Source organism: Pseudophryne corroboree, chromosome 12 (genome assembly GCF_028390025.1).
Source record: "Pseudophryne corroboree isolate aPseCor3 chromosome 12, aPseCor3.hap2, whole genome shotgun sequence".
NCBI lineage: Eukaryota > Metazoa > Chordata > Amphibia > Anura > Myobatrachidae > Pseudophryne > Pseudophryne corroboree.
Window position 1 is genome coordinate 134,324,543 of NC_086455.1, and position 26,592 is coordinate 134,351,134.

Sequence of the window (26,592 nt, forward strand, 5' to 3'; positions counted from 1 at the left end):
TACGTTTCAACATATATATATATATATATGTTGTATATATGTATGTATATGTTATATATGTTGTATATATGTATGTATATGTTATATATGTTGTATATATGTATGTATATGTTATATAGTCGTATATATGTTATATATATGTGTGTGTGTGTGTGTGTGTGTGTGTGTGTGTGTGTGTGTGTGTGTGTGTGTGTGTGTGTATATACATATATACATACATATACACACACACACACACACACACACACACACACACACACGAGGACATAGGCGGGTAAACAGTAACAGCGGGTATTTCAGCTTGCAGAAGGCTTTGGCGCACAGGATTTCGGCATCACCAGTACCCAGGCCCGGGCTGCCCGTGGAATAATTCCTTGGAAAGCCCAGAGAACAGCCCTGTAACAGTAACTTCATTAGGGGCACAGAGAGGACTCCTAATACCGAGCAATTAAGGATTAGAAGAGCAAGTAAAGAGGGGATTAGAAATCAGCATGTTGCTAGGGACAGCAAAACTGCAAATCCGTATTCAGCCCCAAATTGTAATATTATCGGTAAAATCTGATGTGTGCCGTGTGTCATTTTGGTGAGCGAGGGATTACCCCCAAAGCGCCCACATCGCTTTATTTTATTCACTGTTATTTGTTATGATACGATATATCATTCTGTACATGTCAGGTGTAATGTCTCCCATAAATGATTGTCTACATAAAACTTCTATTCCTTTTTGTTTTTCTTGATCCAATATATCTTATTTAGCAAAGGAAGTGGGTGATGTGCGCTGCGTACTATTCATGCGGTTTTATTGTGGCGATCTTTGTGAACGTCCTCATTTACTAATGGTGATTGTGCCCTCTTGTTCCCTATTTGGGGCGCTCCCACAGGCACCCCCTTTTCCCTCTTCTAGCTCTGGTGTTTGAGAAATGTGAACTGGCGACGTGCACCCCACGGGAGCCCGGAGTTGCGGGTGGGGATGTGTGCTCCTCGGATTCCTTTAATGAAGACATCGCTGTGTTCGCAAAACAGGTCACTTACACTCATTTATTACACCCCCCCCCCCCTCAAATCTGCACCCCTAACTGCCCGCTACACTGACCGCACATCATATGTGCTGCGTGATGTGTACTCTGCATGTGTGTGCTCAATAACACACCCCGATGTGTGCAACACAGAATTGTGAGAAATTGTTCACAATATTCACTGTTCACATTGTGGTATTAGTTACTATTAATCATAAACTGCAATTTCTACTGTGCTCCAATACACCTATTTTTATATATATATATATATATATATATATATATATATATATATATATATATATAATATATATATATCTTTATAGATAGATATGTATGTATATAGAGAGAGAGAGAGAGAGATATAGATATATAGATATAGATATGTGTGTATATATACACATATACATATATATAGTATTTATGTATGTATACACACACACACACACACACACACACACACACACACACACACACACACACACACACACACACACACACACACTAATTACAGCTTCCCCACTCACAAATCCAGTAGATTTAACCCTTCCCCGCCGGGTTCTAACTTGTTCTGTTATCCGCAGGTCCGAGCTGAGAAGCCTCTTTTTTCCTCTAACCCCGAGCTGGACAACTTGGTGAGTTAGATCCAATGTGTGTTGCTGGTTGTGCAGAGTTATTGCGGGCTATGCATAGTTACTGCGGCCTGTGCATAGTTATTGCGGGTTGTGCATAGTTATTGCGGGCTGTGCATAGTTATTGCGAGCTGTGCATAGTTACTGTGGGTTGTACACAGTTATTGCGGGTTGTGCATAGTTACTGCGGGTGGTGTATAGCGTGTTGGAGGAAATAAACTTGGAATCACGTAGTAATTGCAGAACAATATGCAGCAGTGGTAGTAGGGGGCCATCCCCGGGAGTTGAGCCTGCTTAGAAGGGAACCGGCATTATTCTCAGTGCAATGTAAAAGTGTGAATGTGTCCTTTCTGTGCCTGTGTCACCTGTAGAGCTGCCTATCCCCCGGATTGTTAATGTCACCGAATTAGCAGCCAGGACATTCATCAGGAGTCTCAGGGAATCAGGGCAGGATTACACTTGATCAGACCGACTCAACCGTGACCGAGGAATAAACTAAAATGCTGGATAATTAGTATTCCCCTTGACAGGGTCTATGTACAGGACAGGCAGAGAGAGGAGATGGGCCTGTCCTAGCATAAGACTGCTTTCTGTTCCAATGTCCTAATATCAAATCATCACCGAATTATAGAACAAGAAGAAAAAAGGCAGAAAACGTTTTCCTGTCCTAATTTAAAATCCACCTTTGTCTTAATGGAACACTGGTGACACGAGCACAGAATGAGCGGTTTTCTCAGTATAATAGTAATCCCAGAATAACGGCCGGGTCTCCTTGCAGATGATCCAGGCTATCCAGGTCCTGCGATTTCACCTCCTGGAATTAGAAAAGGTAAATATTTTGTTTTATTTACTAAATAGTAATTGATGACATTAGAGTTCGTTTCATTTAGAAGGTGTTTTAATGAAAATCCTATGTACACTGATAATTCAATTTGTGACCACAAACACACACATACATACACACATACACACACACACACACACACACACACACACACACACACACACACACACACCGTTAGCAAACTATTTAAAACAACTCTTTACACACACACATTTACAGACATGACTGCAATATAATATTACATTAAAGATAGTGAGTCACTTTTGAGACTAATATATGCACATATATTTGAAATGTATGCATTATTTACCTGTGATACAAAACTATATAGTAAAGATACTGCATCAAGCTCTAATTATTATTATTTTTTTATGTATTTATTTAATTATTTATTTATATATTTGAGTAATAATGAATGATTTCTTTTCCATAATCTGTGATGCGCTGTCACTGTTATATATGTCTGAATTAAAGTACTGGATAAAGCAGAGATTTTACACCAACTCTTTCTGCCGTCGGGATCCGGTGTGCGAATTTCGTGTGGAAATGTAATTAAGTGAAACTAATTCGCATCGCTAAAGCTAATTTGTAAAGCAGTGATGTCTCTCTGGTCGGAAAGATCCCCTTACGGGGTGAGATGCCCATATGCCCCCCGGGAAATGGATTTGAGCCCTGTTTAGGGTGTGAAACATGTCTCTGGAGAATTGATGTCACTATGGTTTGGGGTGAGACGTCGGATGGTGGTACCCACTCGCCCGCAAGGAATAGATCTCACTTTGGATTGTATTATCCTGACACCCCGGGGGATGAATGTGACTGCGGACTGTGTGGGCACGGGCTGTGGGGAGGTTGGGATCCGACCTGCACCAAATCCGACTGTCCACACTGCTGATTTAACCCCGTATGACCCCCTTTCCCCATAAGTCACCTTCCTGTTCTTTTCACCCACCAGCTCATCCCATCTTCCTCTCATCTGTTCTATATTTGTTCCATCTTTCGATCTAGCCCCTTATATCCCCTCTATTTATCTGTACACTCTCCCCCCTGCCCAACCACCCCCTAATATCTCTCTTCTTCCCTTAGCTCTCACTTTCTCATACATATATCCTGCACTTTTCCTCTTCCCCATACATCAATCTTATCCTTCTCCCTTTTCCCCATACAGCTATCCTGCCCTCCCTTTCTCCCCCTTTCCACATACATATATCCTGTCTTTCTCCCCTACCCCATACACCTATCCTGACCTTCTCCCCTTCCCCATACATCTAACCTTCCCGCTTACCTTCTACCCTTCCCCAAATATATCTCCTGCCCTTCTCCCCTTCTTTACCTTCCCCATACACCAGTTCTGTCATTTCCCCCCTGTACCTCTTTTCTCTATATCTGTACTGCCTTTTTCCCCTTCCCCATACTTCTGTACTGCCCTTCTCTTCTTCCCCATACTTCTGTACTGCCCTTCTCTTCTTCCCCATACTTCTGTCATGCCCTTTTCCTCTTCTCTGCCTTCTCCATACACCTATTCTGTCATCCCATTCCCTCTATCTCTTTCCTATATGTCTATACTGCCTTTCTCCCCTTCCCCATACATCTCTCCTGCCCCTTACCCTTCATCCCTTCCCCATACATAATATATATCTTGCTCTTGCCTCCCTTCCCCATACATCTATCCTGCCCTTCTCCCATTCTCTCCCTTTCCCTCTCTCCTCTCCTCCTCTGTACTTGTTGCTGCTCAGGTCTCCAGAGAATAATATCTGCTGCTACAATTTCTTTATTGTTTCCTTGCTTGCAACTATTACAGCCCTTAATGATAGTGAGTGTTGGAGGAGAGCGGCATGTGGCTGTGCTTCCCTCTCACCCGGCCTCTCCTCCCTCCCCAGGTCCATGAACTGTGTGACAATTTCTGCCATCGATACATCAGCTGTTTGAAAGGGAAAATGCCCATAGATTTAGTGATTGATGAGAGGGACGGGAGCTCCAAGTCTGACCACGAAGAACTCTCCGGATCGTCCACGAATCTCGCCGACCACGTGAGTACGACGTTGATAACGATGATGATAATAATGTATCATGTGCAGCTAATGCTGCGCCTTGCGTTCTCTGGCTGTAGCGCCGCTGTGTACGGGCCCACTGGGCATTTCCGCGAGGGCCATTGCCGTGCAAATGCGCCTCGGGCCCCTAACTGCATGGAGAGGGCCACATTTAGGAGTCTGTGTGTATATTACACGTGCTGTTTACACGAGGTGACCGCTGACTGTCATTTACCTACTGTTGTGTGTACAGAATCTACAGTTGGGGCCCTTTAGTGTTGTGGGGCCCTAATGTTGGAACTGCAAGCTTGAATGTATTGATCAGTATATAAACTAGACCCCATTAATTATTATGGTGGATTATTAGGGTGAGTGCAGAGCCTCTGTGATTGATTGATTGATTGATAGATAGATAGATAGATAGATAGATAGATAGATAGATAGATAGATAGATAGATAGATAGATGTGTTACTGTTAACACCTTTGGTGCTAATGGTGTTTCAGCTCTCTGATGGTGTGCATTTATTTATATATTTATTTATTGCGTGTGTGTGACGATTATTTTGTTTTATTGGGTACACACTACACACCAGCTAGGCGCCCGAAGCCCCTTCTTGTAAAGGATCGTAACCTTTAATGAACCAATAATTGACTTTCTATTAAGGAGAGCTGGGGAGAATTATTAGCACCGGTATTACAGGTTAAGCATTGATTTCTAACACTTTAATAATTCCGTACATTAGAATGAGGCATTTTATTGAAGGCTTGACAGAAACGACCTATTGTCCTAAAGACTTAAGTTTGTTTGAGAGCTTACTTGCTGTATTGCATTGTTTGTGATGTTGTAGTTTATGCTTTGTCTATTTAATTGCGGCTGTTGTATTTTATTATGTGATCTCCACTGTGTGATCTTTCTTATTTGAGCTTACTAGAAATAAAACCTTAACTGGTTTCTCCCCCAGATAAGTGTAGTTATTATTTATTTAAAAGACACTAACATTAGGCCAATTTAATTTAGAAAGTCCACACTGCCTGGAAATGAAGTAGTTACAATTGGCTACACATATAGTTTATACTTCTCAGCATATTATGTTGTGTTTATGTGGGTTTTTGTCTGGCTTCCTGCATAAACACTGTAGTATCTGAACTCTGGGTTCCAGATTGGTCATTTTCCTCCTACTCTGGTATGTTTCAGGCAGGTCTTCCATCTCTAGCCTACTTTCCAAAGCTTTGAGGATTTAGGAAGGGATGAACAATAGACAGGATCTGTGTATATACTGCTGTACATATATATGTTCCTCCCCCTCTGTAAAGTCCAGCTTCCTTTCCCAGTACGGCCTGAGAGCTATGTCCCCTTTAGTAGATTACACACCCGGCCTGTTTAGGGTCTGACAGATGGCATCAGCTAAAGCCAATTTACTCTGCTCCTTGGTAATCAGTAACCTTTCATAGTCCTAGTTAACTGCAGGATTTAGGTGACCAGACCAGGCATTTTCAGAATGAAAGATATAGCATCCAATATTATTATGACAATTCATTATTGTGGGTTGTTCAGTGTCACATGGCAACAATGAAACCAAAGACTTTTCTATTAGACAAGTTTATTACATACAATGTGCAGTTTTACATAGCAAGTACTTCCCCTAAAATAAAGATATATTTTAGCATCCCAAAAAAAATGAGACAGTTTTACGTATATTTAGAGGATTCCTCATATAGGTGCTGAAAGTGAAGCATAGGTACAGGTGGTTCTGCAAGAGAGGCACACAGCATAAGGTGGCATTGTAATATTTGTTTATAGATCTTTATAGTAACTGTTCTGCCAAATTCCTAAATGTAAACCCCATCTAATTTAGTTTAATATTATCATGTAAATAGATAGTCCCAACATAATCCACTCCCCTTGTAATTGCTAATTTAGTTATAGAAATTATATATATATATACATATATATATATATTCAATACATAATATCAGTATAAATATTTGGCAATAAGAAGTATCTGAGGGATTTTATTTCTGTAAACTGCTTACATATAAATCGTTTCTTGTTCTCCTAAGAATGTCCAGATTGCTTTAGATGATAAATATTGATTTGATATTGATGAGTCTGAAAAGTTTATAATTTAAGTTTTATATGATATCACTTATAGATTTTAGGCATCCAAAACTACATCTGATCTTAGTGATCACATTAAGGTGATAGTTGGCTAATGTTAGCTGTTGGGTTTACCATTTCCGTATGGTGTATCGTTTCCCAAAAGTTGCCTGTGGACGTTTAAAGGTGATATTTTGTCCTATTTCCCATAACTTCCATGTTTATTGCTCTTTATGGTATACTACTAATTTAAATGTAAGTTGCTTGTAGGTGTTATACAACTAGTGATTGTAAATGACAAAAGATCTTAAATACTAATAATAATGAAAATAATCTTGTTGCGTTCGAAAAATACAGTGTACACCAGTATTATACATCCAGCGTACACCAGTATTATAAATTCAGCTTTCCAAGTGATTTCCAGTCCTTTTGTTTTGTACATAACATCAGGTAGAATTATGTGGCATAATGCAGCACCCCAAAAATTAATTCATGTGATAAGTAAATATAGTCTGTGAAACGGATAACTGGGTTTGCCAGGCTCATGGTAAAATGCTTACATGGAGAGATACTAATTCTTATGTTGGAGGATTAAAGATGTTTGACATTACCAGATATGAGGTCATTCATCAAAAACTGCATGTAGCCTTTTGGTGCAAAGTTTTGATAAACACCTGAAATTCGCTGACCTAGAGGCTAGTACCGGACAAATACCACACAGATCATAGTGCCAAAATAACAGCAACATGCTCATCCACTAGTGTCTTAACATCCAAATATACCCCTATCGGCCTAAGAATGCATTACATTACCTTTAATTCAAATATTCGATTCGCTGTAAGTGTTGTCACTCATAGTCACATCTAACTACTAAGAATGGCATCAAGGTAACAATTGTACGCACTCATTTAAATATTAACTCACAATTGTACCCCGAATCATTATTGTAAGCCACACAGGCTAGCCATATTTCCACTGGGTCCCTTGCACTATTGTCCACCCGCACTTGTGCATTCAGCTTTTAGACACTGCTATAGAGCAGAGGGTAAAAACAATGCTTTTAAATGATTGGGCAACTTATACCTGATCACTGATGCTGCTTTCACATCGCAAAACCTGCTTTTGAAATGGTTCTTTAAACGGTTCTTAAAACGGGTCTGAGCAGTTAAACCCCCTTCACATCGCATGTTGTAACCAGTATATTACCATTTCATTACCGTTTTGGTACCTTTCACACTGAACCCGTTTCACCCATGCAAAACAGTGGTTGTCATTTTAAATGTTTATTTCCTGCTTCTGCCTGGTGACATCACACATGGAGACAGCCTATCACCTTCTGGGGCTTGCAAATACCGTTTCAGACCCTTTCACACTGCACAATGAAACGGGTCTGAAACGGGTAGGACCCTGCTTTTTTACCGTTTCAAAATACCGGTATTTTGAAAACGGTAAATTGAAGGTGACCCTTTCACATCGCAGCTCGAACCGTTTAGGAAGCCTTAAAAATCGGCAATTTACCGGGTTCAAGCTGCGGTGTGAAAGGGGTATAAGTATCACATTTTTAGCAAAGGGTTTAACATGCACGATGTATAGCTGAAATAACTGGTGTTTACTGACTAGGCATAAATCATGTAATTTTTGCACAGTGTTATTTTATAATCTGGGTCAGACAAATCCCAGGAGTGAGACAGATAATGCAGCGCCTTTTCAGAAGCTTGCATCTTTTTGAGTCATTTCTCTTGATGTCATTAGATGCACCCCTAAATATCACGCTGGCTCTCAGATATTCTACATTGTTATAACCACATCTATTTATAATAGATTTATCACATGTTGTTCCAGCTCAAAACTTCAGTTATAAACCATGTCCTTGTTCTGTATTGTCTTGCCTGTAAGTCACTGTATTCTTGATTTGCTCATAAACAAATGAGCAGGACAAGAATGTACTTTGTTATGCGCTGCGGAACCCTTGTGGCACCATATAAATACAGGATAGTAATAATCAAATCTTTTCTTACTAATATTGCACTTTTTCAAGCTGTAGATTTTTAAATGATAGTAATAGAACAGACAAAATACTACTCAGCTTCCCTGCTTCAGTGTCTTTAAATGCACAACATTATCCTGAGTTACAAACTTGCCAGGTTAAACAGACTTTATCATGCTTTAATACATGTCATTTGATTTGTGACATTGAGGTAAACAATATATGACTTTCAACCAGAGGCAAGCAGGGCATGCTAAAACTTGTAGTTACACTGCAGCTAGAGAGAAGGAGGTGGAGGCCTGTTGTAACATATAAAATAAATAAATTTTATATGTTTTACATCTGTCCTACATGCAAACACTTTCGGCCCCTACACTGCCCATGACTTTGTCTGATACACAGGTCCTGTATATATTGTTGAATTGTTTGGCATTCGCTGTATCAGGGCTGCCGTTGGGTACTATGGTCAGGACTGGGCAGAGTTTCCCGGTAGGCCACACCAACACGTGCCTTGGTAAGCAAGTTAGTAATTAGATTAACATTTGGAAACATTTTGAGTGTTCCATACAGCAAGCCTCTGCATTATGCAGAGATGCTTATCTATAGGCAATTCCAGTCTTTATAGCTGATCATTAGAAAATTGTATCAACATTGCATTGGGCATTTAAGTTTTGAGAGGCCTTCAAGATTCATTCTAATTTTTGGGCCTTCCATTTGTGAGGTTACCTGAGGTCAGCAGGAACTCATCCTTGATATTGATAATGTGATGATCAACATAAAATGTGTAGAAGGATTTAGTGAAGAAAGGGTCTGGAAATATGCATGGAAGGTGTTTACAAGCAGCCTACGGTGTCTCAGTGGGGTCCTTTTCTCATGTCTGTGTGCAGTATAGTGGGATTACAGCAGTGGCATCACAACGCCCTAGAATATCAGAATTTTTTTCACGGCACCCCTAGGCCAAAATTTTCTTATTGAGAAATTTAGAAAGAAATATTACATTAAGTAGATCGCGTTTATATGTCATCCTTAGGGTCAGTTGTGTGGTGAGGGACAAGATTTGCTTCTGTTTGGCCACATATTTTATGACTGGCAGCCACCAGCACTGGTTTTGCCTATTATATTGACCATAAATAATTTGAATTGGTCCTGGACCACCAACCCAGGGCACCCCTGCAAGTGCCCCGAGGAACCCCAGGGAGCCACGGCACACAGTTTGGGAACCTCTGGATTACAGTGTTTTTACTTGTGTCATGTTTTCTCCAAAACAGGTGACAAAATCACGGCCTTATGAGTACAAGTATACAAAATGAAATTCACCATTGTGTACTGTATGAGTTATGGGCACTTTAGCAAAGGAATCCATGTAATTTATAATTTGTATTAGATCTGCCAACAAGGTACAAGACCACTAATATAGAATTTGGCATCAGTAAATTTGCCATTTTTCTAATATTATTTCATTCATTCTCAACCCCTTCACCTTTAGACTGGCTGTTTGATACAGCTGCTCAGTTTGAATCATGATAGGCCCATGCGTATACAGTTAGAATGCAGTTACTCGGACATATATTATGCATAAAGTGGCTGTGAGAAAAAAATCACCACCAAACTTCACTGTTTCACTTTCACTTTGTTATGGCACTGTGCTTAAAGGTATGGTACACTGGATGAATTGTGTAGGAGATTTGATTCTGCCTACGTCCTATTCTTATGGATTCTGCCTTTTTCTTTTCTTTTTTTTTTTTACTAACTCCCAACACAAATAGTTAACAGTGTACTGTAGTGCGAAAATTTTCCAGACTATTTAAATGTATACTAGGTGTAATCACGTTGTTTTATTAAGAGTTCTGTTTAAAGTGTAGATTGATATGACTGAACAGAACTCTGGACCATTAGGAAAATTATCTTTGTACATCTAGAATGATTAAACTTTGATTATGTGATGCTTTATATATATATATATATATATATATATATATATATATATATAAACACAGTAGTATCTTTATCTCGCGCCAACCTAGAAGCGGCACCACGGGAGAGATCTTTGTTGGGAGACCTCAAAAGCATACAAGAATACAGGAATTTGTGTTTATTCATATATATATATATATATATATATATATATATATATAGTTATATATATCATTTTACACCAGACTAGGCAAACCTCACTAATCAGGTAGCCACACCGCCTACAAAGCATTCATACAGGTTATTTCCAAGAGGTGGAATCATTCGGCTACTTAGATGCTTCCGCAGACTCTTATATTTAAACAAATTCTTCAAAACTTTATTTTATTTTGTAAGCCTTCATGTAAGCAGTTTTTATTACAGATGTGTGGGTTCAGATTTACCCAGATTTACTCGGATGTCAAAACAGCATCTTATTGGCTATATCTGACCGTCAGGTGTTTTGGATAGCCAATAAGAAAAATATGGATAAATCCGAAATTGCACTAATTTGGCAGTAAGAACTGAGTAAATCCGAACCGAACATCTCTAGTTTTTATATAGCTAATTTAGACATATTGTTGATTGTCTTGTATTGAAGACTTGTATTGATATTATACTGTTTTATTTGATACTTGAAGAATGTGTTTTAGATGAAAAAGTGGAATATAATCCACTTGTTGAAGAAGTAAAAGGATTTGGGAGTTTGTCATGCTAAATGGGGTTTGTAATACCAGGGTTAATTTATTGCCAGAGCTGTTTTGTGCTGTTACACTGATCAGGACACTTGGGGGCCTTACCCCACTGAGCTCAGCTTGTAGTTGCTCACTGTGGACTTTATTCTAGGGTGCAGATCGAGATCATAAAGACTGCAGTTTACAGTACATAGTTAGCATAGGTATCTGCTGAGAACCAGAGTACAGTATTGAGTCATATTATTATGGTATTACTGTTTCTTCCTTTTTTTAAATTACCCTTTGAAATGTATTATTATTATTATTATTATTATTATTAATAATAAATGTTTGCATCACTGTAATTTAAGCCAGTAGTGTTCTGGAATGGTTGGACGGTGTTAAATAAAAATACTGTCTTTAACCAGGTGTAAATTGCTACATTGCCATCCCCTGTCTGTATATGTATTTTAAGACTCTGATAATTTTTATGTCGCAGTGACCTTTTCGGAAAAATATGGTATAATCTTTATATTGAGCATTAGATTGTGCTTGCTTTTCAAGTAATACCGATCATAATAAATTTATAACAGAAGGCCATTTATTAAACCCTATTAATGTAATACTTCATTACAGTAGATATAAAATATATTAACCTCTCATAACAATGATATAGTAGGGGCCTTATGACTTGCTAGGTGAATCCAAGTATAATGGTTTTATTTCGGCATGTTAAATTAACGTAGATTTTTAAGTTGTGGATAAAATAAGTTTTAAATAAAATGTGATTCTGTTTTCAAATGTGTATCTCTATAAATAACTATAACGAACCAACGCAGCATATTTACAGAGCTTCTGTAACAGACTGTTATAGCCTCTGTGCTTTTTATTGAATGTTTTGGCACAGGTTTATTGTTACTGTACGCTTGTACTTATTCTTGGCTGTATTGTTGTACTGGCGTACCTGTTTACCCTAGAGTGCATTTGGCTTGTTCTACTTTGTATGCTTACTATGTCCTATATTACTGGGAAACACAAATGTGAAAGAGAAATGTATGTACAGACTTCAGATTGGAAAGTTTTGTTTATATTTGTACTTTTTATTAAAACAATGATATGCAGCCTTAGGCAATCCATCTGTTGCACAAAAAGACTACCCATGATGCTCAACCAACTGCTGGGAGGCTGAGCATCATGGGAAGTATAGTGTAACGATAGCTGAAGATACACATTCCGGCACAAAAACTGAAAAGCCGAAATATATCATATAAAATAGTAGCACATTTATTCATTAAATTAATTAACATCCCCACACTGTTTTAGAGAATAAGTGTTTTGCATGTGTTAAAGCAACACATAGCAGTTAGAATTCCTTTATAAAATGTGTATGTATGAGCTTTGAAGCATCAACATATGTAGCAGACCCTCAACCAGGAATTGAAGTTATAAGGACAGCACCATATTAATATAGAGTCTGAATAATGAAATTGTGTTATAAGGGGTTGTTAAATTTTTTGTAATTTGATCAACATTTTATAATATCTATCATTATTGGTTGGTCATTTCATTATCTAATTTTTTGGCACTTTATAAAGCAATCAATATTGTAAGACTTGTCACAAGGGACGCCAACAACTCAAACATTGATTTTTCTTGAAATCTCCAAGTTGGAGATAATGTAGAGAGAGATAAAGTACCAACCAATCAACTCCTGTCGTTTTTCAAACACAGCCTGTAATATGGCAGCTAGGAGCTGATTGATTAGTACGTTATCTCTCAACAAGTTTTAAAAAATCTTCCCATTGGTCTTTGAAAAAAATATCACCCTTCCCTCCCTTACTTATTTTTCCTTTTTCCAATGTTCCTATCTCATTAGACTATTACTGTAATAGACATTGAAAATTCAACTCTCTACTCTAATGCTACAAGTATAATAATAGTCCCAAGGTCAAATGCTAAGCGCCAAAAAATATGGATGTACTTTTGTTTGGATTGGTATAGGAACCTTATGTCTGTTGTCAGACTAATGCAATTTAAACACAGTAATGTGTTTTATATTACATTGTGAAACAAAGTAACATTTCCCATGCTTCAGAAGCTGTGGTTTGGATGTAAATTCATTAGCACAATCCTGGACCTGTCGGAGATTTGTTTAGTGGAAGAATGTAAATAATTCCAGGAGTGCATGAGATTGGGAGCACGAGCTTTGCATTTGAGCGGAAGCCTGTATAAGGTTAGCTTGCAGTTGGGTGCTTGCATGAGCACAGAATAGGGCTTGCCAGGAATTCCTGGTTATTTGCTCCAGGCTGACTTATGTGAAGTATATACAAGCAAGTTCTGTTATTCAAAGTTGTGACATGGGGAGTCTTTTATCTTTGTGTCCTGAGAACTTTATTAGGTGACTGGTGGGTGGGTGACTAGTAAAGTGTAGATGAGTTCTCGATCAATGACGCAGTTTATTCCATAATTTGAGAATTTTATGCAAAATTTGCCATTTTCTAACATGGTGTCACCCGTAGCAACCATGTGATAATTAGGGGATCAGTACTAAATCCCGCTGGACGGGATCCCGGCGGTCGAAATACCAACGCCGGAATCCTGACCACACAATCCCGACAGGGGTGGCGAGCGGAACGCAGCCCCTTGCGGGCTCGCTTCGCTCACCATGCTGCGGGCACACTATTATATTCTCCCTCTATGGGTATCGTGGACACCCACGGAGGGAGAATATGTCGGGATTGTGCCGGTCGGGATTCCAGCGTCGGTATTTCGACCGCCGGGTTTCTGTCCGGCGGGATCTTGACTGCATCCCATAAATAGTTTAGCAGAACAAACATGCCTAAGCCCTTATCCTTTGTATCTGCCATCACTGTACACGCTTTATTCCAATGTGTCAATTCAAGCAAAGGAGAAAAGCAATGTTAATCAGAAATCAGTTTTAGCAAGGGTTATAGGGAAATGAGCAATCATGTATTGCTTTATTTGCACTGTATGCAGCTAGAGTTTTGGCTGCACTGAATGTGAACACAGATTATAGAACTGGAGGCCCGTGTACTAAATGTGGCCCTTATAAGCTTGTGCGTGACACCACAAAGAAGTCAGTATCTGGATAATAGGGTCAATAATAAATAAGTTGACCCCATATGGTCAACAGGTACAAATGGATGACACAATTTTATTTATTTTTTCTTTCCACTTTTTCATATTTTACCATCCACGTGGACTATGATTGGGAATAGTAACCCATGCCGAGAGCAGCAGTAGCAGAGCGAGGCACTTTGCCCACAGCACGGTGAACAAAGCGAGCTCATGAGGGTACAAGGTTCCACTAAATTTGCTGTTACATGGTTCAGCATACAAAACAACAACCCAAAAATAAAACAAATCCTGTGTTGACCATTTTTGTTTCGACCATTTCTTTTGCAACTTTTTCACTGTGCCGACCTGTTGACCTTTTCAGGTGTCTACCTTTTACATGGCGACCAATTGACTCTGTTGACCTTTTGACCCTGTCGACCATATGGGTTCGACCTAGTGACTGCCGACCTAATTTAGGTTGAGCTAATGATCCACACCCAAAGAAGTCTACAGTATGTAGCTTTATCAAGTAGCTATTACGTCTGCTGTAGTAATAATGCATGCACACCTGTAGGACTACATACATGTATGTGTGTGTGTGTGTGTGTGTGTGTGTGTGTGTGTGTGTGTGTGTGTGTGTGTGTGTGTGTGTGTGTGTGTGTGCATAAGTGACGTGCGGTGGGGTGAGGCAGCCGCACGTCCCTGGTGTGCATTATACACCAACTGTTGGAATGTGCGTATCTGTTGTAGTAATAGGGCTGGCATTATCAGTGCAGGTCTAGTTAGAGAATACCATCAGATGAGTATTACCCTGCATGTGAGTTGGAAATTATACTGTGTTCATCTGATGGCATTTAGTCTGTGCCTGTGAGAAATAGGAAAATTGAAAGCTATGTTTTAAGATGGGCATACACTATACAATTATTTGGAAGATTATCTGGCAGATCTGGCTGGTTGGATGAAAATCTGGTAATGGATGAGAGAAAATAATAATCAACCATTTGCTTCCAAACACTGGAAAATGGGCAAAACCTGTCGCTCAGGCAAATTGGTAAAATAATGGATTTAAATGAACAACATGTGAACCCATATTTACTAAGCCGTAATTCAGTCATTTAAAGCATATTTCCCCATCACCTGGTAAAAAATTTCATAGAAATCAAAATATTTTTGTACTATTTTTTATATTGTTTTAGGATGCTGATTTGGGGTATCTATAAATTATAATGTAAACACAATACAGTTCTTAAGATTTGTTAATGAGTGCTATGATACGTAGCTTAAGCCAGGTACACGCTATTGCTGGGCATACACCTTCATACCGATTATCTGATATACTGGCAGCATCCAATATCACTGCTATACACTGTCAGTTTATGGCAACGATATTGGATTCTTTCAGCCTGTCAGATAGTTGGAATTGGAGCACCAAATATCGGATCTTTCAGAGATGCTGAATGATTTTTCATGTACAAAAGACCAATAATTACTGCTCGGTCACGGCAATACACGGTAGAGTTATTGGTTCGATCAGCTGATTATCGGATGATCGGGGGTGATAACTGAATAATGTATGCTCAGCATTAGCATTGGTTTGACCAACCAGACGATTTTTGGCTGCTCGGTCTGAAGATCTCAGGGTGCGTATGCAGCACACTGGGCCGATTATCATTCCAAAACCAGTTTGATACTGGTTTCGGAATGAGGCGCTGATAGTTTGTACATTTTGGGCCTTATTCAGGTTTGTTAGCAAACCAACAAAGCACACTATTGGGCAAAACCATGCTGCACTGCTGATTGAGCAGATGAGATTTAGATTTGGGTGAGTTAAATTGTTTATGTGCAGGGTAAATACTGGCTGCTTTATTTTTACACTGCACTTTAGATTTAAGTTTGAACACACCCCACCCAAATCTAACTCTCTCTGCACATGTTACATCTGCCCCACCTGCAATGCACATGGGGGGTCATTCCGAGTTGTTCGCTCGTTATTTTTTTGTCGCAACGGAGCGAATAGTCACTAATGCGCATGCGCAATGTCCGCAGTGCGACTGCGCCAAGTAAATTTGCTATGCAGTTAGGTATTTTACTCACGGCATTACGAGGTTTTTTCTTCGTTCTGGTGATCGTAATGTGATTGACAGGAAGTGGGTGTTTCTGGGCGGAAACAGGCCGTTTTATGGGAGTGTGTGAAAAAACGCTACCGTTTCTGGGAAAAACGCGGGAGTGGCTGGAGAAACGGGAGAGTGTCTGGGCGAACGCTGGGTGTGTTTGTGACTTCAAACCAGGAACGACAAGCACTGAACTGATCGCAGATGCCGAGTAAGTCTGGAGCTACTCAGAAACTGCTAAGAAGTGTCTATTCGCAATTCTGCTAATCTTTCGTTCGCAATTTTAATATGCTAAGATTCACTCCCAGTAGGCGGCGGCTTAGCGTGTGCAAAGCTGCTAAAAGCAGCTTGCGAGCGAACAACACGGAATGACCCCCATGGTTTTGCCCATCAGTGTGTTTTCTTGGTTTGTTAACAAAGCTGAATAACTATCTTTGTATGAATTTCACATCATCTCTTCCACGTTTCTGCTGATAGTTGATTTACAAACATCGCCTCTGTGACGACATAAGGACAGATATCTTCGTTTTCTAACGTGAAATCACTAGTGTGTGCACTTGCAATTGGATATTCTCAAGATTATTTAATAACTCTGAAAATCATAATATTGTGTGATTGTGAGCTAAATCATTCAGGTCTGTAACTAGTATAAGAGATAGCTGCTTATGAATTAATAGTGCAAACACTGTAGACTAGAGGAACATTGTTACTCATTAATACTGTATATATGATTGGTTCCGGCTGATATTTGAAAGTACTCTCCCTTCTTTATGAGAGCAGTTATTATGGCGACATGGACAGATAAGCTGACATGGACAGCAGCAGCATCCCACCCGTCAGAATGCCGACAGTGGGGTGAGCGTAAAGAGTACCCTTGCAGGTTCGCTGAGCTTGCCCCGCTGTGGGCTCGGTGGCTTACTGCGCTTGCCACAGGATCTATTGCCACTCTGTGGGTGTCATGGACACCCCTGAGTGGGAATAGTCCTGATTTGCCAGAATTCCAGCTGGCGTTGGTATCCTGACCTCCGGGATATGGACAGCCGCCAAATTGAATAGATCCCTAGCACTGGGGCCTACTAATCCATGGAACTGTATTGGAGGATTTTGTGTGACCTCCTCATGTTTATTTGGGGTTCTTGCATAAACCTATGTCCATAGTCCATAAACTATTTATCACCAAAATAAAATACCCAAAAAAATGTTTGTGTACCTGTTGTATATAAACTATATTATGTTAGTGCTAGATAAACCGAGTATAACAACAATAATAATAATAATAATAATAATAGTAATAATAACAAGTATAATATGCATAAACACATGTATGGGGCACATAATGCACATATATGAAGTAAAAAAATAAATAAAATAACTGAAAGTCCAGCGGCTGTAATGCAAAGTTGTAAAAAAAAAAAACAAAACACTTGTTTCTTATAATTACCAAAGTAGACATTAAAGGTGCAGGCACATTTCTAATTAAATAACATACATGTCAAAGATATCACCATCTTTAAAGTACCAGGGTTCTGAGATATGTTCTACAGCAGTGGTTCTCATCTCTAGTTCTCAAGTACCCCCAACAGGTCATGTGTTCTAGATTTCTTTAATCATGCACAGATGACTTAATCTATTTTGCTGGGTCAGTAATTATCCCGCAAATATAAATCCTGAAATCATGACCCGTTGGGGGTACTTGAGGACCGGAGCTGACAATCACTGTTCTACACCATGACAAGATATTATAGAGGCCCTTTTATTATTTATAGGGTTTTAGACCTGATAAACAGATTTTTTTGTTATCACCGCTATTTGCATCCATAACAAATTTGTTACCATCTGGATGCATTAAAAATCACAGAGACAGGGGTTCCAAAAAGGAGCCCATCCATGCATATGTACAGTAATTTCATCAGTGATCACTTACTGTATGGTGCATTAGCAATATGCAGCCGCCATAGAAACCTATGTAGGGTGCTACTGTGATCGGAAACAGGTAAAAAAAAAACATATCTGCTGTACAACCCCTGTAATACATTCAGGGGAGGGATTCTTATATTTTGTGGGTATCCCCAGCAAAATGTGTTTAAAACATATGCCCTTAGTCTGAGTTCTCCTTCAGACTCCTGAAGTGACTGTTATAGAGGAAACTATCTCACACAGACACTGTGTGCATTGATTTAGCACAGAGTTTACCAAACTTTGCCATTGCAGTCCAGGTTTAAGGATCTCCTGGATGCTTGAATCCATATGGTTAAATCAAATCAACTGAGGTACTAACTCTTTCACCTGTGTTCAAGTATAGAAAAATTGGACTGTAATGGAAGAGTTTGGGAACCTCTGATTTAGAGGGGGAGGGGCTCTAGACTGCACTCCCTAGCTGCTGGTAATGAGAGGTGCTACCTTGCTGAGACTTACAGTACTACACATAGAAAAAAAGATGCAAGTGCACTATGCAAGTATTATCATTCAAAATGTAAATAAATATTATAATTAAATATCAAATAAAAGGTTATTAGCATAAATTTGGCCAAAGTTATGGGATTACCCACCAATGTCCAGGTCACCTCATCGGATAAGTCCCTAATATTCTAGGGGTTCACATCTGGGGCATGGGGCACCCCCAAACCAGCACAGCCGAAACCCCCTCAGGACATAATGCAAATGAAAGTTAGTGAAGTGTTATAGAGCATTAGGTGAGTGAATGCAGCTAAACCTCTGGTAGTCTTTGATCATGACAATTTTATAACAAAATGAAAGCGTGGGGATGATGTCCTCAGAAAATACTGCAAGATCATCTTATAAGACCCAGCCTGCTAGTAATCTTTGCCCTCTGTGGACAGAACTGTAAGATTCTATAGCATTGGTGGTCAAAATTATGCAAAATTCAGTTACCTACCAATTCTATATGCCAGTGAGATATTTTACGGAGCTGGGAATATCCATTAAAAATAATGGAAATGTCTCCTACATTTTGAGCACCAACGGTGTTTGTTTAGATGCATAGGCTGGCAGCATGCTGGGATTTCCCCACCTCTGCCCTAGGCAACCTGAAGATGCACCGCTCTATATTTACTTGTAGTTCAAGTAAAAAACAAAACAACAAAACCTGCTTTACTGCCTGACCACGCTGGGACCTACTAACCCACGGGACCTACTAACCCAAGTTTACTTTCATATATCTGGCTTTCCGTCCACTGTCCAATGACTAGAGTTCCCATAGTGGGTTGGGTGTGCGTGACCGGCAGTCAGGAGACCACCAGTCACCATACCGACAGCAGGATCCTGGCAGCGGGGTGCCGGTGGTGGTGGTGGGGGTGGGGAACGAGCGCAACAAGCCCCATGCGGGCTTGGTGGTGAGCTGTGCACGGTCACATAACTACATCCCCAATTTTTATATATATATAAACACATGTCACATTTTAGTTATTTTTCTTATAAATATATATATATATATATATATATATATACAGAAATATATGATTTTCATTAATCAGCATGGTTGGTTTAATGGTGTGCATTGTTGCCTCACAGCACTGAGGTCTTTGGTTCAGTTCCCACCACGGCCCTGTGTGGAGTTGGTATATTCTCCCCGTGTGAATGTGTGTGTACATGTGGTAGGGAGCACAGGGCCGTATGTTTGGCAGTGGGAAACACTTGTGACACCCTATAAATAAAATGTAATAATAATAATGATAATAATAATTTAGACATGGACACAGAGAGCACCACTGACGTAGCAGCAATGCTCAAATATTCTAATTCAGCAGGAGGCGTCTGTAGGAAAATGACACCTGCGTGCAGCACTGATCTGAGTGCTGCATCGGATCACCATCGGTCACAATGGTCGCAGCCCTTGGCCATCCTAGTAAGCCTCAGCTTCCGTCCTCTGGAACTCTTCTGCCGGGCCCAAGAAATCTGCGTCCCAATGCGCGGAGCCTGGCTTCGGTACCCCTACAAAATGAGGGTGACAGACCCACAGCCATCGGTAATGTATGTAAACCTTGAGGTTTATATATAACTGGTAATATATATATATATATATATAGAGAGAGAGAGAGAGAGAGAGACACACACACACACACACACACATATATATTATATTTGCACATCTGACGCATGTGTGTGTGTGTGTGTGTGTGTGTGTGTATATAAATATATATATAGATATGTATAGAGAGAGAGAGAGAGAGAGAGAGAGAGAGAGATTTATATAAAGAGAGAGAGAGAGAGAGACACACCCACACATATATATATATATATATATATATTTATTTGCACATCTGACGCATTTGTGTGTGTGTGTATATATACATAAATATAGATAGATAGATAGATAGATAGATAGATAGATAGATAGATAGATAGATAGATAGATAGATAGATAGAGAGATTGAATGATTCCCATTGGAGTTTTTCAAACTAAAAACAAATCAGTATAAGGACTTGATTCTCTTTTGTAGGTTTAGCAATATCCAATCCAATTATGTTACTAAATCCATTTTTTAACCTTCCCAGGGCGCCTGTGCAGATAAAGTAGTGTTTTGCAGGGCAGGCTGGTGTGTAAATGAGAAACACATTCTAGGCACAGAGATCTCTTGTGGCAATGCAAGTACAAGCTCTTCCCATATTGTCTCCTGCTTTTATATTAATTACAACTTGCATTATCAGCTGCGGGGCTGCGGCCCGGCAAATAGAAAATGCCTTCCCTGGGGACCTTGCTTCCTGGATGTCTTTTTCATCTGCTTTGTATAGGGCTGCTCAATATTCCCAGCTTTTCACCTGGAAACTCTGCTCTTTAATACAATTAGATGGGAGCACGAAAGACACATTTATATCGTAAATTATTAAGGGTTCTGTGGCATGTCTGCTGATGTACATATAAGTAAGCCGTTTATTAAGTCTTAGGGGAATTTCATATAAAGATTATTTTTGTTTATATAAGAAAATAAACATTTCTAAAAAATTATATATATATATATATATATATATATATATATATATATACACACGGATGGTGTAATGGTTAGCATTACTGCACCATATATATATGGATGGTGTAATGGTTAGCATTGCTGCATCACAGCACTGAGGTCATGGGTTCAATTCCCACCATGGCCCTAACTGTGTGGAGTTTGTATATACTCCCCGTACTTGAGTGGGTTTCCTCCGGGTACTCCGGTTTCCTCCCGCAATCCAAAAATATACTGGTTGATTAATTGGATCCCAATAAAATTAACCCTAGCATGAATGTGTGTGTACATATGGTAGGGAATAGATTGTAAACTCCACTGGGGCAGGGACCGATGTGAATGGCCAATTATTCTCTGTACAGCGCTGCGGAATATGTGTGTGCTATATAAATAACTGTTAATAAATAATTAAATAAATATAGTTGATGTAAATTATATATATTGTTAGTAAAGATAGGGAACAGCTGTACAATTTTCATTGTGAAAAATAATTTGTCCTATGCCCCTATTTTGGTCCCAGAGATAAATGACATGGCTTTCTGGCCTGTCACTGCATAGTATGGATGCCCCATGTCTTCCCATTTGTTGTCCCCATGTTTAGGCGATTTCCCTGTAACGACCCCACCTCCATTGTTTTTATAGTGAGGAGCTGGAACCCTCTTTGTTCTTCCTGTGTGTTGCAGGGGTCACACTGTATTTCCTCTTGTTTTGTTTCTGTTTATAAGATGCATCCATGTGCTATCAAGTCTTTACAAGTCTGCATTGCCTTATTCCTGCTTCTGAGGCTGTCGCCCAGCCATATTTGTCCTGGACAGTGCACATTCCCCAGAATCCCCCTATGTACAATGTGTAATAATACATAGACACACTGTATGTGAAACTAAACATACAATCACTATGTGCATCTGGGAACCAGGAACCATGATGCATCCTCTTAGCACTCAGCACCAACAATTAGAGATGAGCGGGTTCGGTTCCTCGGAATCCGAACCCGCCCGAACTTCAGCTTTTTTTTCACGGGTCCGAGCGACTCGGATCTTCCCGCCTTGCTCGGTTAACCCGAGCGCGCCCGAACGTCATCATGACGCTGTCGGATTCTCGCGAGGCTCGGATTCTATCGCGAGACTCGGATTCTATATAAGGAGCCGCGCGTCGCCGCCATTTTCACACGTGCATTGAGATTGATAGGGAGAGGACGTGGCTGGCGTCCTCTCCATTTAGATTAGAAGAGAGAGAGTGAGATTGAGACAGAGACACTTGATTTACTGGAGCTTAGGAGTACTAGAGAGTGCAGAGTTTACTAGTGACTGACCACTGACCAGTGACCACCAGTGCAGTTTTATTTAATATAATCCGTTCTCTGCCTGAAAAAAACGATACACAGTGACTCAGTCACATACCATATCTGTGCTCAGCCCAGTGTGCTGCATCATCTATGTATAATATCTGACTGTGCTCACACAGCTTAATTGTGGGGGAGACTGGGGAGCAGTTATAGGTTATAGCAGGAGCCAGGAGTACATATTATTAAAATTAAACAGTGCACACTTTTGCTGCAGGAGTGCCACTGCCAGTGTGACTGACCAGTGACCTGACCACACTGACCACCAGTATAGTATACTATATTGTGATTGCCTGAAAAAGTTAAACACTCGTCGTGTGACTTGTGTGGTGTTTTTTTATTCTATAAAAAACTCATTCTGCTGACAGACAGTGTCCAGCAGGTCCGTCATTATATAATATATACCTGTCCGGCTGCAGTAGTGATATATATATATTTTTTATATCATTATTTATCATCCAGTCGCAGCAGACACAGTACGGTAGTTCACGGCTGTAGCTACCTCTGTGTCGGCACTCGGCAGTCCATCCATAATTGTATACCACCTACCCGTGGTTTTTTTCTTTCTTTCTTCTTTATACATACTACATCTCATTATCATCCAGTCTATATTAGCAGCAGACACAGTACAGTACGGTAGTCCACGGCTGTAGCTACCTCTGTGTCGGCACTCGGCAGTCCATCCATAATTGTATACCACCTACCCGTGGTTTTTTTTTTCTTCTTTATACATACTACATCTCATTATCATCCAGTCTATATTAGCAGCAGACACAGTACAGTACGGTAGTCCACGGCTGTAGCTACCTCTGTGTCGGCACTCGGCAGTCCATCCATAATTGTATACCACCTACCCGTGGTTTTTTTTTCTTTCTTCTTTATACATACTACATCTCATTATCATCCAGTCTATATTAGCAGCAGACACAGTACAGTACGGTAGTCCACGGCTGTAGCTACCTCTGTGTCGGCACTCGGCAGTCCGTCCATAATTGTATACCACCTACCCGTGGTTTTTTTTTTCTTTCTTCTTTATACATACTACATCTCATTATCATCCAGTCTATATTAGCAGCAGACACAGTACAGTACGGTAGTCCACGGCTGTAGCTACCTCTGTGTCGGCACTCGGCAGTCCGTCCATAATTGTATACCACCTACCCGTGGTTTTTTTTTCTTTCTTCTTTATACATACATACTACATCTCATTATCAACCAGTCTATATTAGCAGCAGACACAGTACAGTACGGTAGTCCACGGCTGTAGCTACCTCTGTGTCGGCACTCGGCAGTCCATCCATAATTGTATACCACCTACCCGTGGTTTTTTTTTCTTCTTTATACATACTACATCTCATTATCATCCAGTCTATATTAGCAGCAGACACAGTACAGTACGGTAGTCCACGGCTGTAGCTACCTCTGTGTCGGCACTCGGCAGTCCGTCCATAATTGTATACCACCTACCCGTGGTTTTTTTTTCTTTCTTCTTTATACATACATACTACATCTCATTATCAACCAGTCTATATTAGCAGCAGACACAGTACAGTACGGTAGTCCACGGCTGTAGCTACCTCTGTGTCGGCACTCGGCAGTCCATCCATAATTGTATACTAGTATCCATCCATCTCCATTGTTTACCTGAGGTGCCTTTTAGTTGTGCCTATTAAAATATGGAGAACAAAAATGTTGAGGCTCCAAAATTAGGGAAAGATCAAGATCCACTTCCACCTCGTGCTGAAGCTGCTGCCACTAGTCATGGCCGAGACGATGAAATGCCAGCAACGTCGTCTGCCAAGGCCGATGCCCAATGTCATAGTACAGAGCATGTCAAATCCAAAACACCAAATATCAGTAAAAAAAGGACTCTAAAACCTAAAATAAAATTGTCGGAGGAGAAGCGTAAACTTGCCAATATGCCATTTACCACACGGAGTGGCAAGGAACGGCTGAGGCCCTGGCCTATGTTCATGGCTAGTGGTTCAGCTTCACATGAGGATGGAAGCACTCAGCCTCTCGCTAGAAAAATGAAAAGACTCAAGCTGGAAAAAGCACAGCAAAGAACTGTGCGTTCTTCGAAATCCCAAATCCACAAGGAGAGTCCAATTGTGTCGGTTGCGATGCCTGACCTTCCCAACACTGGACGTGAAGAGCATGCGCCTTCCACCATTTGCACGCCCCCTGCAAGTGCTGGAAGGAGCACCTTCAGTCCAGTTCCTGATAGTCAGATTGAAGATGTCAGTGTTGAAGTACACCAGGATGAGGAGGATATGGGTGTTGCTGGCGCTGGGGAGAAAATTGACCAGGAGGATTCTGATGGTGAGGTGGTTTGTTTAAGTCAGGCACCCGGGGAGACACCTGTTGTCCGTGGGAGGAATATGGCCGTTGACATGCCTGGTGAAAATACCAAAAAAATCAGCTCTTCGGTGTGGAAGTATTTCACCAGAAATGCGGACAACATTTGTCAAGCCGTGTGTTCCCTTTGTCAAGCTGTAATAAGTAGGGGTAAGGACGTTAACCACCTCGGAACATCCTCCCTTATACGTCACCTGCAGCGCATTCATAATAAGTCAGTGACAAGTTCAAAAACTTTGGCCGACAGCGGAAGCAGTCCACTGACCAGTAAATCCCTTCCTCTTGTAACCAAGCTCACGCAAACCACCCCACCAACTCCCTCAGTGTCAATTTCCTCCTTCCCCAGGAATGCCAATAGTCCTGCAGGCCATGTCACTGGCAATTCTGATGATTCCTCTCCTGCCTGGGATTCCTCCGATGCATCCTTGCGTGTAACGCCTACTGCTGCTGGCGCTGCTGTTGTTGCTGCTGGGAGTCGATGGTCATCCCAGAGGGGAAGTCGTAAGCCCACTTGTACTACTTCCAGTAAGCAATTGACTGTTCAACAGTCCTTTGCGAGGAAGATGAAATATCACAGCAGTCATCCTGCTGCAAAGCGGATAACTGAGGCCTTGACAACTATGTTGGTGTTAGACGTGCGTCCGGTATCCGCCGTTAGTTCACAGGGAACTAGACAATTTATTGAGGCAGTGTGCCCCCGTTACCAAATACCATCTAGGTTCCACTTCTGTAGGCAGGCGATACCGAGAATGTACACGGACGTCAGAAAAAGACTCACCAGTGTCCTAAAAAATGCAGTTGTACCCAATGTCCACTTAACCACGGACATGTGGACAAGTGGAGCAGGGCAGGGTCAGGACTATATGACTGTGACAGCCCACTGGGTAGATGTATGGACTCCCGCCGCAAGAACAGCAGCGGCGGCACCAGTAGCAGCATCTCGCAAACGCCAACTCTTTCCTAGGCAGGCTACGCTTTGTATCACCGGTTTCCAGAATACGCACACAGCTGAAAACCTCTTACGGCAACTGAGGAAGATCATCGCGGAATGGCTTACCCCAATTGGACTCTCCTGTGGATTTGTGGCATCGGACAACGCCAGCAATATTGTGTGTGCATTAAATATGGGCAAATTCCAGCACGTCCCATGTTTTGCACATACCTTGAATTTGGTGGTGCAGAATTTTAAAAAAAACGACAGGGGCGTGCAAGAGATGCTGTCGGTGGCCAGAAGAATTGCGGGACACTTTCGGCATACAGGCACCACGTACAGAAGACTGGAGCACCACCAAAAACTACTGAACCTGCCCTGCCATCATCTGAAGCAAGAAGTGGTAACGAGGTGGAATTCAACCCTCTATATGCTTCAGAGGTTGGAGGAGCAGCAAAAGGCCATTCAAGCCTATACAATTGAGCACGATATAGGAGGTGGAATGCACCTGTCTCAAGCGCAGTGGAGAATGATTTCAACGTTGTGCAAGGTTCTGATGCCCTTTGAACT

General features: G+C 40.7%; 1 protein-coding gene across 6 annotated transcripts in view; it reads left to right on the forward strand.

The window, feature by feature from the left end:
- Window positions 1–26,592, forward strand: part of MEIS2 (Meis homeobox 2) — a 191,243-nt gene that overhangs the window by 2,208 nt on the left and 162,443 nt on the right. For all 6 annotated transcript variants that reach the window (XM_063948048.1, XM_063948050.1, XM_063948049.1 and 3 more), the window contains exons 3-6: window positions 882–1,023; window positions 1,601–1,651; window positions 2,427–2,477; window positions 4,370–4,519. In XM_063948048.1, coding sequence (XP_063804118.1) covers window positions 882–1,023; window positions 1,601–1,651; window positions 2,427–2,477; window positions 4,370–4,519 — 394 coding nt within the window. The remainder of the gene's footprint in view (window positions 1–881; window positions 1,024–1,600; window positions 1,652–2,426; window positions 2,478–4,369; window positions 4,520–26,592) is intronic.